The 15,059-nt window shown below is 52.7% G+C and overlaps 1 protein-coding gene across 1 annotated transcript in view; it reads right to left on the bottom strand.

Moving 5' to 3' along the window:
• DNAH17 (dynein axonemal heavy chain 17) overlaps nt 1–15,059 on the bottom strand; it is a 171,464-nt gene that overhangs the window by 118,404 nt on the left and 38,001 nt on the right. The window contains exons 18-22 of the mRNA XM_045376584.3: nt 12,011–12,154; nt 9,563–9,745; nt 4,683–4,937; nt 2,118–2,287; nt 1,247–1,469 (exon numbers count right to left, since the gene is read on the bottom strand). Coding sequence (XP_045232519.2) covers nt 1,247–1,469; nt 2,118–2,287; nt 4,683–4,937; nt 9,563–9,745; nt 12,011–12,154 — 975 coding nt within the window. The remainder of the gene's footprint in view (nt 1–1,246; nt 1,470–2,117; nt 2,288–4,682; nt 4,938–9,562; nt 9,746–12,010; nt 12,155–15,059) is intronic.

The following is a 15,059-nucleotide window of genomic DNA, read 5'->3' on the forward strand; positions in this document are numbered from 1 at the left end:
TCTGTCACCCAGGCTGGAGTTCAGTGGTACAATCATAGATCGCTGCAGCCTTGACTTCCTGGGCTCAACCAATCCTCCCACCTCCTAAGTAGCTGGGACTACAGGTGTGCGCCACCATGCCTGGTTAATTTTTTAAATTTTTTACAGAGACAGGGTTTCACTGTGTTGCCCAGGCCGGGGCCCCTCCCTCTTGTCACCCCCAGGGCTATGGGGTCTTGGGGACTGGCTGGAGTCAGCACAAGACGGGGGAGTGGGTCCTGTCTGTAGCTGGACACAGAGAAGGGGAGAGGGAGGGGGGGAGAGGGAGGGAGGGAGGGGGGGAGAGGGAGGGAGGGAGGAGGGGTGGATGGGCTGGGAGGAAATGGAAACTCCAGGCCAGACTCAAAGAGAGGAGGGAGCGGGGTCTCCTCAATGGGCACACCTAGAGGTGGCTGGAGGGCAGCTCTAGGACACACCTCCTCCATCCTTCCACCCTTGCCCTGCACACACACCTCCATGCTGACAGCTGTAGTTTTTTGAATTCTCAGTCAAGAGCTGTGCAAACGCAGCTGCCAGCCCCTCCCCCCACTTCAGCTGCCTAATCTCTCCCCAGGGTCTCCCGACCTTGTTCTTTTTCCACCATCCTGGCACCCAGCTCCACTGGGCACTCCCAACAGGCACTCAGGAGGATTTTGTATTTTTGTATTTGCATTTTGTATTTTTTTTTTTTTTTGAGACAGAATCTCTGTCACCCAGGCTGGGGTCCAGTGGCGTGATCTCAGCTCACTGCAACCTCTGCCTCCAGGGTTCAAGCAATTCTCCTGCCTCAGCCTCCTGAGCAGCTGAGACTACACCGCCACGCCTGGCTAATGTTTTGTATTTTTGTAGAGATGGGCTTTCACCATGTTGCCCAGGCTGGTCTTAAACTCCTGAGCTCAGGCGATCCACCCACCTCAGCCTCCCAAGGTGCTGGGATTATAACGAAGGCATTTTTAATCCAACAAAACATCTGTGGAACGGAGGGAGCACTGGAGTCACCGTGGAGGCAGTCTCCAGGGTCTCCTGTCCCCTGGAAACCTCCTCCCTGCACCTCCCCGCCGTTCCATTGGGATCCGGTGTCCAGAGGGGATCTAGCCTGCAGCGTCCCCCGTGGTTGTGTGTGATGGGCTGGTCTGTGGTTCAGGCCAGGCTGGCTCTTCCTTTGGTGGTGCTTCCTGCAACCTTCTCCCTGCTCACCTGGACGCAGCCACGCCCACCCACCACGTACCTGCAGCTTCAGGTGGATCTCCTCAGGCATCTCCTCCCCGTAGGTCTTGAGCAGCTCGATGGTTTGCTTCAGGGGCTCAAACATGTTGTCGGTGGCCACCTGCCTCTCCTTGACCTTCATCAGATGCCCCATCACTTCCACCAGCCCGTCATAGTCCCCCTCCTTCAGGGGCTTGGTCAAGCCCATTCTGGCGACTTTCATGAAGGCTTCCAGGTCAGCCAGGCTAAGGGACAAGGGGACCATTTGTGATGGGCCCAGTCCCCCTTGGGCCCACCCTTGATGGTACGGAGCCCCATCAGAGGGGGACGACCACGGTGAGGTCAACTGGCCATCACCGAAGGCCCCAGCTGGGGAGGGAGCGCCCCTGCCCACCTTGGATCCCTTCAGCTCGATCAGCCCATGCCCGGACATCACCCCAAGCCTCAGCAGCTTAGCTCAAGTCCATCCCTGAGTCCCAGGCTACGGCCACATCCCACAGAGGCCTTCACTAGCCCTCCAGATGGATTTCAGCCAGGCAGTGCTCTCTCCTGGCACTGTGCCCATCACAGCACTGACGGCCGCCTATCATTCCACGGCTGCTGGTCTGTTTGTTTAGCACCAGCTTTCCCTGCCAGACTTCAGGTTTCCTCCACGTCTGGCACCTGGGCAAAGCAGGTGCTTGGTACTCTGGGGTTGGAGGAGGGACAATGTTTGCTCGCAGCCCGGTGACACCTTTCTGCTTACGCTTGGTGGGGTGAGCTTTGGAGCCCGAGTGAGCCTTGGAGCCCGTCCTCCACCCCTGCTACCCCGGAGGAGGCACCCAACAAATGCTACCCACTCAAGTGGAGAGCCATTCCCTGGTGGGCTTCCGAGGACACGGCTGGACGCCCACCTGTTGGTGACGTGGTTGCTCAGGTGCTGCTTGAACATGAAGCCCCAGCGCCGGATCGTGCTGAGCAGGGCCTGCTTGAAGGGGCGACAGTCACACTGCAGCCAGCCGTGGAACACCTTGGTGTTCTCGCACTCGGACACCTCCTCGTACAGCTTCTCGTAGGAGTCGATCTGGAAAACATGGCCACCGGCGGGCGGCCTGTCATAGCCTGCAAGCCTTGGGGGGCATCAGGACGGGGCCTCAGTCCAGGTGCTTCCTGCACTGCACCTGCGCTGCTCACCTGCTGGCCACTATGGGACCAGGGTCAGCAGAGGGCAGCGTGGGGCACACGGGGGCCCTCATGCCAAGTTATTGTTCCTTCCAGCCCCAGAGTCTAGCCCCAGAACGTGCCAGTTCCCAAGAAGGGGGCATGGCACACCACACAGGCCTGCACAGGGGAGCATCAGGGGCAGTCAGGAGGCAGAGGAAGCCGGGGAAAATGGGGGCAGTAAAGAGCCTTTATTGTGGCAGAACGGGTCATGGCAGCCGGACTTCTGAAGCTGGGTAGGACAGAAGCTTCAAGAGGTGAGTCAGGTCACAGGCTCCTAAAGGACACCCCTAGCTCATCCTTCTTGGTGCTGATTTACAACCTGGGGCCTCTAACTCCTCCCGCTGCCCCAACCCTGTGCTGCAGAATGTACCCCTGGGCATGGGTCACCCTTGCCCACAGGACCCTCTTTCTCACTGTGCGTCGGGAACAGAGCTAGAGGTTTGTGTGTTAACTGTTTTCTTATTCTCCGCATTCTTTCTGTGGCTGTTGGATAAAGTGCTCTGCAGCTGTGTCTTTTGGTCCCTGTGGGCTACAGTGCAGTTTAACTCCAGTGTTTCTTTGTTGATTTTCTGTCTAGATGATCTGTCCAATGCAGAAAGTAGGGTGTTGAAATCCCTAACTGTTACTGTATTGGGGTCTCTCTCTCCCTTTAGATCTACTACTATTTGCTTTATGTATCTGGGTGATCTGGTGCTGGGTGCATAGACATGTAGAATTGTTAAATCCTCTTGCTGAGTTGATCCTTTTACCATTATATAGTGACCTTCTTTGGTCTTGTTTTACTGTTTTTGACATAAAATCTGTCTTTTTTTTTTTTTTTTTTTGAGATGGAGTCTCGCTCTGTTGCCCAGGCTGGAGTGCAGTGGCACAATCTTTGCTCACTGCAAGCTCCGCCTGCCGGGTTCACACCATTCTCCTGCCTCAGCCTCCTAAGTAGCTGGAACTACAGGCGCCTGCCACCACGCCCAGCTAATTTTTTGTATTTTCTTTTTTTTTTTTTTTAGACAGAGTCTCGCTCTGTCACCCAGGCTGGAGTGCAGTGGCCAGATCTCAGCTCACTGCAAGCTCTGCCTCCCGGGTTCATGCCATTCTCCTGCCTCAGCCTACCGAGCAACTGGGACTACAGGTGCCCGCCACCTCGCCCGGCTAGTTTTTTGTATTTTTTAGTAGAGACGGGGTTTCACCATGTTAGCCAGGATGGTTTCGATCTCCTGACCTCGTGATCCGCCCATCTCGGCCTCCCAAAGTGCTGGGATTACAGGCTTGAGCCACCGCGCCCGGCCAATTTTTTGTATTTTCAGTAGAAACGAGGTTTCACCGTGTTAGCCAGGATGGTCTTGATCTCCTGCCCACCTTGGCCTCCCAAAGTGCTGGGATTACAGGCATGAGCCACCGCGCCGGGACGACATAAAGTCTGTCTTATCCGACGTAACTATAGTCATTCCTGCTTGTTCTTGGTTTCTGTTTGTGTGGAATCTCTTTTTCTATCCTTTTGCATTCAGTCTGTCTTTACAGGCGAAGTGAGTTTCTTGTAAGCAGCATATATTGGGGTCACCTTAATCCACTCAGACAGTCTGTATCTTTTAAGTGGAGAATTGAATCCATTTACATTTGAGGTTATTACTGACAGATGTGATTTTCTGTGTTCTTCATGCTCTGACATCTGGGGACTTGCCCAGGGACGGCCCCTCCCACACCTAGTCGATTTCGAGAGACAAACAATTCACTCGGGGGCGTGGTTTTATATGCAAATGAGCCAACCCAGAGCCCACGCCTCCAACCAACCATCCCCTTGATTGGGCTCTCACAGGGTTTTACCTTCTGGGCTGCTACCCACTCGCCCTCAGCTCTCATCACCCCAAAGTCAGGTACCAGACAGCCCCTACAGCCTAGAGACTGCTGAAGTTATTCAAACTCACCAACCCTAAGCCTGTGACCTCTGCCCATTCCTTCCCTGGAAGCCACAATAAAGGCTCTTTACTCTCCCTATTTCCCCCAGATCCCTCTGCCTCCTGACTGACCCTGATGCTCCCCCATGCAGGCCTGTGTGGTGTGCCATGTCTGCTTCTTGGGAACTGTGAGTAACAAACCACCTTTCCAATGACGGTCACCTCCTGATCTGTTTGCCTTGCCCAACCTGGTAACAAGAGAACCTGCATCTTAAAACAATTCACCCAAGTTTTAAAGCAAGCCTGGTGATCCTCTCCTGGAAAACTCTGGAGACAAGGAGGCTGGTGGGTGAGGTCCGCACGCACCTGCTGCTGGAACTGAGCCAGGGTGGGTGGTGTCTTGGGGATGGTGTCATCTGTCCGGGTCTCCAAGTCCTCCGCAGTGACTGCGCACCCATATATCAGGAAATTATTCATAAACTCCTGGAGGTCGTCCGTCCAGAGGTAGGAGTACCTCTCAAAGGAATCCTGGTACTCCTCGGCTTCCTTCATGGTACTGATGACCAGGCTGGACACCTCCTCCCTCATCTCTATGAGTTCTGTGTTATCTTCCAGGTCCATCTGAAAGGGGCAGGGGAGAAGAAAAAAGGGGAGGTATGTTGCCTGGTTCATAAGTTAGGGGTTGTCCTCTCGGTCTTGAGAAGTGCCTCTCTGTTGGCGAAAGGGCTTCCAGTCTCTCATGATGACCCGCTCTGTTTCCAGCCTGGGCTGGTTCACCCCTCTTTAGGCAAAACTGGTGGTCCCCCCGCTCCTGGGAGGTCACCATATTGATGCCAAACTTAGTGCACAGCACACTACAGCCCAGAACTCCTGAGCTCAAGCGATCCTCCTGCCTCAGCCTCCCAAGTAGCTGGGACCACAGGCACGTGCCACTGTGCCTGGCCCAAGCTCTCACCATGGGAAATAGGAAGCTTTACCGATTTGCAATATTCTGCCATGGGAAGATATGCCAAGTGTGACGTTTGTCTGGGGAACCCCAAGATGACTCACACATTGATTCACTCATTCAATAGCTCACCCTCGCTGTGTACCACATGCTGGGATAGATACTGGGGACACAGGCAGGGAGTGTGCAGCCCAGGAATGGGGTCCGACATTCATCAAAGAATCACAGACACAAAACATCTCCACCCTCTTGCTTCAGGTGAAACGGAGAGCAGGTCAGGGAATGGCCCTGAGGGAATGGCCATTGGTCTGAGAGCTGATGGATGGGTAGACAAAGAGCAAGAGAAGCAGCTTTCCTGGCAACAGCAAAGCCGGTGCAAAGGCCCTGTGGTGGGAGGAGGAAGGGAGTTTGGGGAACTAAAAGACGTCTACCATCAATGGCTAGAGCAGAGAGCAGAGAGCATGAGGGGCCAGTGCTAGACAGGATCTTTTTAGTTACAAGTGACAGAAAACCCAACCTAAACTGGTGTAAGAAAAAAGAGAACATATTGGCTTATACACAGGACTGGCGAATCCTAGGTGGTGGGTGTGTTTATTAATCACGTTTTTATTGTCTGTATCTTATGAAATTTTGACATCTTATTTTTTTTGAGACAGTTTCACTCTGTCGCCCAGGCCAGAGTGCAGTGGCCTGATCTCAGCTCACTACAACTTCTGCCTCCCAGGTTCAAGTGATTGTCCTGCCTCAGCCTCCCTAGTAGCTGGGATTACAGGCTCCCACCACCATGCCTGGCTAATTTTTTACTTTTTTTTTTTGAGATGGAATCTTGCACTGTTGTCTAGGCTGGAGTACAGTGGCACCATCTCGGCTCACTGCAAGCTCCGCCTCCTAGGTTCATGCCATTCTCCTGCCTCAGCCTCCTGAGTAGCTGGGACTACAGGCGCCCACCACCACACCCGGCTAATTTTTTGTACTTTTAGTACAGATGGGGTTTCACCATGTTAGCCAGGACAGTCTCCATCTCCTGACCTTGTGATCTGCCCACCTCGGCGTCCCAGTGCTGGGATTACAGGCGTGAGCCACTGTGCCCGGCCAATTTTTTGCATTTTTAGTAAAGGCGGGGTTTCGCCATTTTGGTCAGGCTGGTCTCCAACTCCTGACCTCAGGTGATCTACCCGCCTCAATCTCCCAAAGTGCTGGGATTACAGATGTGAGCCAATGTGCCCGGCCCAATTTTGACATCTTAAAAAACAAACAAACAAAAAAACTTTATGGGGCCAGGAAGAGCCTGCCCTTCCCAGGGCTGGGCAATTCTTGGAGATGGCAAAGGGCTCTCAGCTGGGGGCATGCCGTCCATATGCAAACCAGCCGACCCTCAGCCACTCCCTTTACCCAACTCTCACACCAAGCCAGTATTTCCCCGCCCTAAATCACCCAGGCTCAGGTACCAGACAACTGGAGACTGCCCCTGTAGCCCAGAGCCCACCTCACAGCTGCAGAGAGGCCCCATCCGGGCCCAGATGTGCATGGGGATCTTGTCTGCGCAGGGGACCTCGTTGATAAGGGTTAGGACAAGGAAACGCTGTGATTGAGGAGGTGAAGTCAGTGGGCCTGGGATGGAAGGGGAAGGTTGGTCCTAGGGCTGGGCTGGGCCACCCTGCATGTAAGCTGTGGATGAAAAGAAGCCACAGGGGAGAGAAGCCTGAAGCTCCTTGTGGCTGCCCGAAAGCATTTGGGGTGTGCTTCGGAATTCAGTCGCGGGCTCACCTGTGCCTGACACGTGGCTCTCGCCCCTCAGGACCCTCTTTCTGCCCAGGGTGGGGAGCGCAGTGTTCAGAGCACGAGCAGGTGCTTCAGGATTTCATTGTGGTAACTTCCAGGCATCCCCCTGCTCCAGCCGAGATTGTCCCCCGCACTTCTTTGGATCTCCCCAGGTGGGATCCAAGTTCCACCTGGGCTGGGCTGGTGGTAGCCTGGCATGCCAGGGGCAGGCAGGGCCCACTGCCTGGGGGCTTTGCCCTCGCTGGTCTCCCCTGTAGGTAGCCTGAGGCCCACATTCTGTCTCCTCCTTGTCCTGACCCCAATTCCTCTGGGCTGGCCACCCTGGTACCCATGGGAAGCATCCCTTGGGTACTCTCTGCCACCAAGCTAGGGTACCTGGGTCTCTGGGAAGTGGTCCTGGGACCCAGCAGTCTAGATGCCTGACCCTCTCATTGTCTTCCACAGCTTGGCACCACGTAAGAGTCTGCTAGACCAGCAGGCTTTTGAGGGACCCTTCTCCCCGGCAACAGACCCTTCAGCTCTGGAATGTTCTGCCTGAACGTCCCAGGGTGTCTGCAAGACAGCCCGAGTGTGTGTGCTGGCAGAGCGCAGGGGTGGAGCAGCTCTGACTGCAGCAACCGTGGGTGCCTGAGAGCAGCCTGCTTTGGGGACAGTGGGAGGGGGCACACCCGGGACACACTGATTCTGAGGACGTGTGCTAACCTAGCGTCTGTGTAACTGGGGCAGATTCTATTCTCAACTCTGGAACAGCTTGCTGCCTGCACTTGCGCCTAAAATCACAGCCATCTTCTCAGCATGGAAACCTCCTCCCGCCCTCCCAGAAACCGCTCACACGCCCACTCCTCTCGGGAGCTGCCCTTGACCTTCTCAGGTCGTTAGCTGTTCCCTCGTGTCCTCACTTCACCTCAGTACACGCATGCCTCCCCCCTACACATGTAAATATGCACACGGGCACATATGCATCCAAGCACACGCGTACACACACAAGCACACGCACATCCCCCCCTCCCGGACAGGACAGCTCATCTCGCTGTAAATATTGGTTATAACAAATCATACGTGTCCATTATTTTACAATTCAAGCAATGCAGAAATGCATGAGAGAAAAAGCCTGCGGCCACACCCCTCCCCCCTCCCTCCTTCCTCCCATCCTGGTGAGCACTCACCCAGATTTTTGCTTGTTTAAGCAAATGAAACCATCTTCTAAACATTGTTCCGTAATTTGATAAACATTCTAATAACCTGTCACAACACCTTTCCATCCCTGGCTCGCTGGGACAACTCACAGAATCTGTGTTTGGGCCAGAACTGGTCAAGTCACTCCCCTCTTCCACAAACACGTAGGTCATTTAAGTTTTTTCTGATTTTTTTTTTTTTACTGCTATACAAATAGATGCTTCAACAAACACACCACCTCCAACCTCCCTTAAGCGGGAGCTAAATTTCCCATGACTTTTGTCCTTCCTCCCCCAGAGCCTGGCCAGGTCTGTGTGTGTCTTGTTTGATGCGTTTAGAAGGGATGATTTCGGAAGGCAGTGGAAGGCGCATTTGTAAAATTGCCTGAGTACTGGGAGAATCAGTGTTTACATTACAGGACTGAGACTGGGCACGGTAGCTCACACCTGTAATCCCACCACTTTGGGGTGCCTAGGCAGGTGGATCGCTTGAGTTCAGAAGTTTAGGCAGGTTGCAGTGGCTCACCCCTGTAATCCCAGCACTTTGGGAGGCCGAGGCAGGCGGATCACGAGGTCAGGAGATTGAGACCATCCTGGCAAAACCATGGTGAAACCCTGTCTCTACTAAATATACAAATAAATAAATAAATAAATAAAATTAGCCAGGTGTGGTGGCATGCACCTGTAGTCTCAGCACTTTGGGAGATTGAGGCAGGAGAATTGCTTGAACCCAGGAGGCAGAGGTTGCAGTCAGCTGAGACTGTGCTACTGTACTCCAGCCTGGGTGACAGAGCAAGACTCTGTCTCAAAAAAAACAAAAAAATAAAAAAATAAAGAAGTTTAAGACCACCCTGGGCAACATGGCAAAACCCCATCTCTACAAAAAATACATCATCAAGCTGGGCTTGGTGACGCATGCTTGTAGTCCCAGCTACTTGGGGGACTGAGGCGGGAGAATCAATTGAGCCCGGAAGGCAGAGGGTGCAGTGAGCCAAGATTGCACCATTGCACTCTAGCCTGGGTGACAGAGTGAGACCCTGTCTCAAAAAAATTACAGGACTGAGTGAACAGTCAGGAAGTTGGGAGAGGTTACCCTCTTGGCATCATGTTGGGGGGTCGGAGGAATGATGAGGGAATGAAACCCAGGCAGGTTGACTGAGAAGAAGCCACTTTGGGCAGAAGGACAGATGTGGGAGTGGGGAGAGAAGTGGCCATGTCGTCCTAGAGGTCACACGATGTCATTTAAAAGGTAAACAGCCCGGCCTTGTCGAGTTAGGGCGGCAACACCAAATGGGGAAAGCAATGGATGGCCCCAGGTATGGCCAGAAGAGGCCAGGACTGACCTTGTAGTTCATCCTGCCCTTGGCCAACCGAGGGATGAGCCTGGCTACGTTGTAGATGTCGTTGACCAGGCCCTCAATCAGCGCCAGGAAGCCGTGCTCCGAACCCACCTCCAGGGATGGGCGGAAGGTCAGCCCATCCTCGTCCAGCTCCATGCGGATCTCAAACAGGGGAGCGATGCTCTCCTGAAACGGGCAGGGTTGGCAGTGGTCAACACGTCTGTCCTCCATCGGACGATTCTCAGTGCCCTGATCGTCCGCTCTGCACCATCAATGTACCACTGCCTTCCAGTAGCCTGGGAAGCTTCTGAGAGCTCATGTCTCAGCGCACTCTGCTCCTTGAGCAATCGCTACGGAGACAAATATGCACAGCCACAAGGCCAAAAGCAGGCAGGTGCAGGTTGGGGCAAGGGGAGGGGCAGGATCAGGTAGACCTCAGACCTCAGTTCAAAGCCTGCACCTGCTACTTGCCAGCTGTGAGGCCTTGGGGAGTCACTTAACTCCCAACTTCCCCAAATATATAAAATGAGGCTAAACATTTTATAGAATGGAGACATTGTTGACCGGGTGCGGTGGCTCACGCCTGTAATCCCAGCACTTTGGGAGGCCGAGGCGGGTGGATCACCTGAAGTCAGGAGTTTGAGACCAGCCTGACCGACATGACAAAACCCCGTCTCTACTAAAAATACAAAAAAAAAAAAAAAAAAAAAAATTAGCCCGGCCTGGTGGTGGGTGCCTGTAACCCCAGCTACTCGGGAGGCGGAGGTAGGAGAATCGCTTGAACCCAGGAGGCAGAGGTTGCAACGAGCCGAGATCGCGCCATTACACTCTAGCCTGGGTGACAAGAGCAGAACGCTGCCTCAAAAAAAAAAAAAAAAAAAAATGGAGACATTGTTTCCATTGTTCTGGGTTACTGCAGGGACTAAATGAATCACTAACACACAAAGCAGGTACTGCAGGGGCTGGCCAAGCCTGCCTGTCCCTCTCCCTGGGAAGTCCCGTTTACAGAGCTCTGGAGGCCCCTGGGAGGCTGCAGGGCTGCAGGTGCTGGTCTGGTTAACAGTGATGGGATTGAGGTCAACCCTAGTGCTTCTCCTGCCAAACCAACGATTCTCCAGATGTGGGCCAGGATCCACCAGGCTGTGAGATCACACTGTGGCCACTGATCTGTCCCCGAGAGAGTCCCCATTGGACCTGTGGGTGGTGGGCTTTTGAGCCCCCCAATTTGTCTATGGGCAGGAGGGGCTGTATCAGTATCTGAGTGAGGTGCTAATTGGGACAAACGGTCAATTGTCATGGACTTGGGTGATCAGACTTTTCTAAAGACTCAGGTCGGCTCCTGCCCCCAGATGGTAGGAGGACCCCTTGGAACTCTTTGAGGAGGACAACTTGCTACCAGGACTTCTTTATGGTTTTCACTGAGACGCTTTCACTGGGACAGTTGTAGAGATGATTACTTTCATCAACTGAATTTTGGGTCTGTAACTGGTTACCAGCTGGCCTCTGAGACCCATGTGCCAGGCTCCAACACCATCCACCCTCCCTGGCCGGTACGAGGCACGCCACTGCCGCGTTCCTTTGCTGTTGGTGGCCTGGAGGAGTCTTTGATCTTGGCCTCCTGGTGGTACTCAAAATCATTTAGAAGCCATCACAACAAAAAAGACAGGATCTGGCGTGGTGGCTCCTGCCTGTAATCCCAGCACTTTGGGAGGCCGGGGTTGGTGGATTATGAGGTGAGGAGTTCAAGACCAGCCTGGCTAAGATGGTGAAACCTCGTCTCTACTAAAAATACAAAAATTAGCCGGGCATGGTGGCAGGTGCCTATAAGCCCAGCTACTTGGGAGGCTGAGGCAAAGAATTGCTTGAACCCAGGAGGTGGAGGTTGCAGTGAGCTGAGATCGCGCGACTGCACTCCAGCCTGGATGACAGAGGACTGTGTCTCTTAAAAAAAAAAAAAAAAAAAAAAGACGACACAGGTAGGAAAGGGGCCATTGCCATGAAGAGAATGCCTCCATGGGATTAACCAGCACAACCTCTTTGCTGCCTGGTTTACCTTCTCCTCAGCAGTCTAGAATTGAGTAGGTGAATGGCTGTTGCTGCTGACAGGGGACCCTCCCCCCAATCCACATGAGTAGGGGGCAGTGGTGTCCACTTTCCCTCACCTGGCAGTGAGGTAGGACCATCCTCTTAGGTCTCCTGAGGTTTTCTGCAGCCAACTTAAGTTATGGCAGATTTAAGGCGACCAGTGGTCCTGAGTGCCTGGGACTGAGGGGATTCTGAGATGCAGGACTTCCAGGTTTAAAACCAGGTCAAGTGGATCACCTGAGGTATATTTTAATAAGTCTATAAAATGATAGCCTGTTCTTTCATCAGGAAATTAGAAACTATAGATTCTAACATATAAGAATACATATACATATATATATATATTACCTTATGTTTATAACTTACATCTGTAACCATGTTGTCCATCAGGAAATTCAGAGATCTGCGAATGAACTGGTCAAATTCGTCTAAGACCATGTCGTCAATGTAGATGACATAATCCTTCCAGGGCAGACTCAGTGTGTCTGCCCTGAACAGTTCTGCATTTTCCTGCAAACAGAAGCACACAGTTGGGCCTCGCTTCACTGGGTGTGTCTGCTCTTCGATCACACTGTTTAGTGCCTCTCTGGACCACCCGTTCATGTTCACACGCCGGACACACGGGGCTGCTTTGAGCATCCTGCAGGTGCTGGCCTCCTTCCTACACAAGGCTTTGCACGGCTGCTCCCTCACTTTCTTGCTGGATCTGGCCTCCAATCTTTTTGATTTCAGCTCAAATGTCCCTTCCTCCCAAAGGAATACCTCCATCTCTAGTTGGGTTTCCTCTAGCAACCTGTTATTTATGCTCACCATGGCTCAGAGGGCCACTCAGAATTATTTTATTTACCCATCTTTGTCTTTGGTCTGCATGCCCTTTTGATGCCCAAATTCATGAGGCCAAAGGTTGACCATCCCCTCCAACACTGTACCCCAGCACTCAGCAGTATGCCTGGCACAGAGCAGGGGTTGGTGGGTGGGTGGTTGGTTGTATGGGTGGATTAGTGGGTGGGGTGGGTTGATGAGTCAGGTGGGTGGATGGACAGATGGATGGATGGGGTTCGTAGATGGGTGAGTGGGTGGGTGGGTGGGTATGTGAATGGATGGGTGGATGGGTGAGTGGGTGGATGGGTGAGTGGGTGGGTGGGTGGGTGAGTGGGTGGGTGGATGGGTGAGTGGGTGGGTGGATGGGTGGGTGAGTGAGTGGGGTAGGTGAACAGACAGATGAATGGGGTGGGTAGGTGTGTGAGTCCATAGATGGATGAATGGGGTGCATAGATATGTGAGTAGATGGACAGATGGATGGATGCATGGATGGGTGGATGGATGGGCGGACAGATGAATGCCATGGGTAGATGTGTGAGTAGACGGATGAGTGGATGGGTGGGTGGATAAGTGGGGTGGGTTGGTGGGTGAGTGGCTGGCTGGGTGGGTGGGGTGGGTGGATGAGTAGACAGATTAAGGGGGTGGATAGATGTGTGAGTGGATGGATGGATGGATGGATGGATGGATGGATCTCTAGGATACTAAATGCTATAGGGAAACTCAAAGATTAATTCCCTCAGTCTATGCCCTCAGGCAGGTCTATTCTAATAAGGGAGAGAAGACTTGGGCTCAAATAACTTCAGCATAAGATAAAAAGAAATGGCTCTAATGACTGTCATGAGAGTAAACATATGTGGCGACAAAGTCGTGCACAAGAGGCAATGCCGTCTCATCCCAGTTGGGGAACAGGAGAGGCTGGTTTGCTGGCTTCTGCCCCTCTTAGGCTCCTGTCCCTGGTGCTTGGCCTCAGCCTCAGCCCAGTCCTGCCTCCTCACCTGCCCTCTTGCTATGCGCCTGCCCTCTGAACCTTTCCTAATCCTAAGTCAAATTTCTCTCCTATGCTCTGTTTCCAACCATTCTGAGAGAGTTAAGAAGCTAATCAGTTAACTCTTACAAGTAACATTTTTGCAGTTTAGCATTTTAATTTACAGGGAGCTTCTGGCACCATGGCAGGGAGGGGAGGGATGGGAAATGGGAATGAGGCAAAACCGATTCTGGTTAGGTCAAGTCACTTCCTGGAGTGATGATCTTTAGAGCAATGATGTGACAACAGGAACAGCCAATAATGGCCCATCCCCTGGGTGGGGCCTGCTGGTCTGTCTGGATGGGATGACTCATTATTAAAGTCCACACTACTGATTTGCACCATCCACTGGAAACCCCCCAAAAAACTGCTCTAAAATACTTTTTTTCTGAGATGGAGTCTCACTCTTTTCGCCCAGGCTGGAGTGCAGTGGTGCAATCTTGGTTCACTGCAACCTCTGCCTCCTAGGTTCAAGCAATTATCCTGCCTCAGCCTCCCAAGTAGCTTGGATTACAGGTGCCTGCCACTATACTTGGCTAATTTTTGTATTTTTAGTAGAGACGTGGTTTCTCCATGTTGGCCAGGCTGGTCTCAAACTCCTGACCTCAAGTGATTCACCCACCTCAGCCTCCCAAAGTGTTGGGATTACTGACGTCAGCCACTATGCCCAGCCATATTTTAAGCTCAAGGCAGAATATTCTCTTTTATAGGCCAATGCAAAGATCCACCTTTCACATTCTCCTCAGAGACAAACAAAAATGCAAGCTGGATGAAATAACTGCCAAGTGAGGAGAGCATGAAAACCCCTACGATGTCAGGACTCCAGACGGAGCACCCAGGAATGCCAGTCTACTGTTTTGCATTCGCCCACTGAATGTGCCAACTATGAGGGCTCCCAAGAGGCTGGCAGGGACACAGAGTCATGCACTGTTGGGACTATTGGCAAGAAGGAACAGCCGGCAACCTAGGTAGCAAAACAGACACGCATTATCACATTCTATCCACTCACATGTACGGGTAGTGATACACCCTGTGCACACTGGAATGGTGCTCGCTCTTCCCAGGTTACTGTTCCCTGCCCACACCACCCATGGATGGGAAATCCCTGGGGGATACCGATAAACACACGGTACCCACCCTCAGCAGCTCATCCTGGGAAGACAAGATTTGTTGACCTAGTATGAAGATGTCACTTGGCCATACCCACATTGTGCAGGGTGAGGGCTCTGGTGCCCTTAGCGGAGGGCAGGCCCATCACAAGAGGAACCAGGCTTGGAAGTAGACAGTGAGGGTGCTCTGCTACTTAAAGATAAGGCTCGCTTGGATTCAAGATCATAGATTTTTTTTCTTTTTTTTCTTTTTTTTGAGATGGAGTCTCACTCTTTCACCCAGGCTGGGGTGCAGAGGTGCGATCTTGGTTCACTGCCACCTCTGCCTCCCAGGGTCAAGCGATTCTCCTGCCTCAGCCTCCCGAGTAGCTGGGATTACAGGCATGTGCCACCATGCCTGGCTAATTTTTGTATTTGTAGTAGAGGCGGGGTTTTGCCATGTTACCCAGCCTGGTCTCAA

This window comes from Macaca fascicularis, chromosome 16 (genome assembly GCF_037993035.2).
Source record: "Macaca fascicularis isolate 582-1 chromosome 16, T2T-MFA8v1.1".
Classification (NCBI taxonomy): domain Eukaryota; kingdom Metazoa; phylum Chordata; class Mammalia; order Primates; family Cercopithecidae; genus Macaca; species Macaca fascicularis.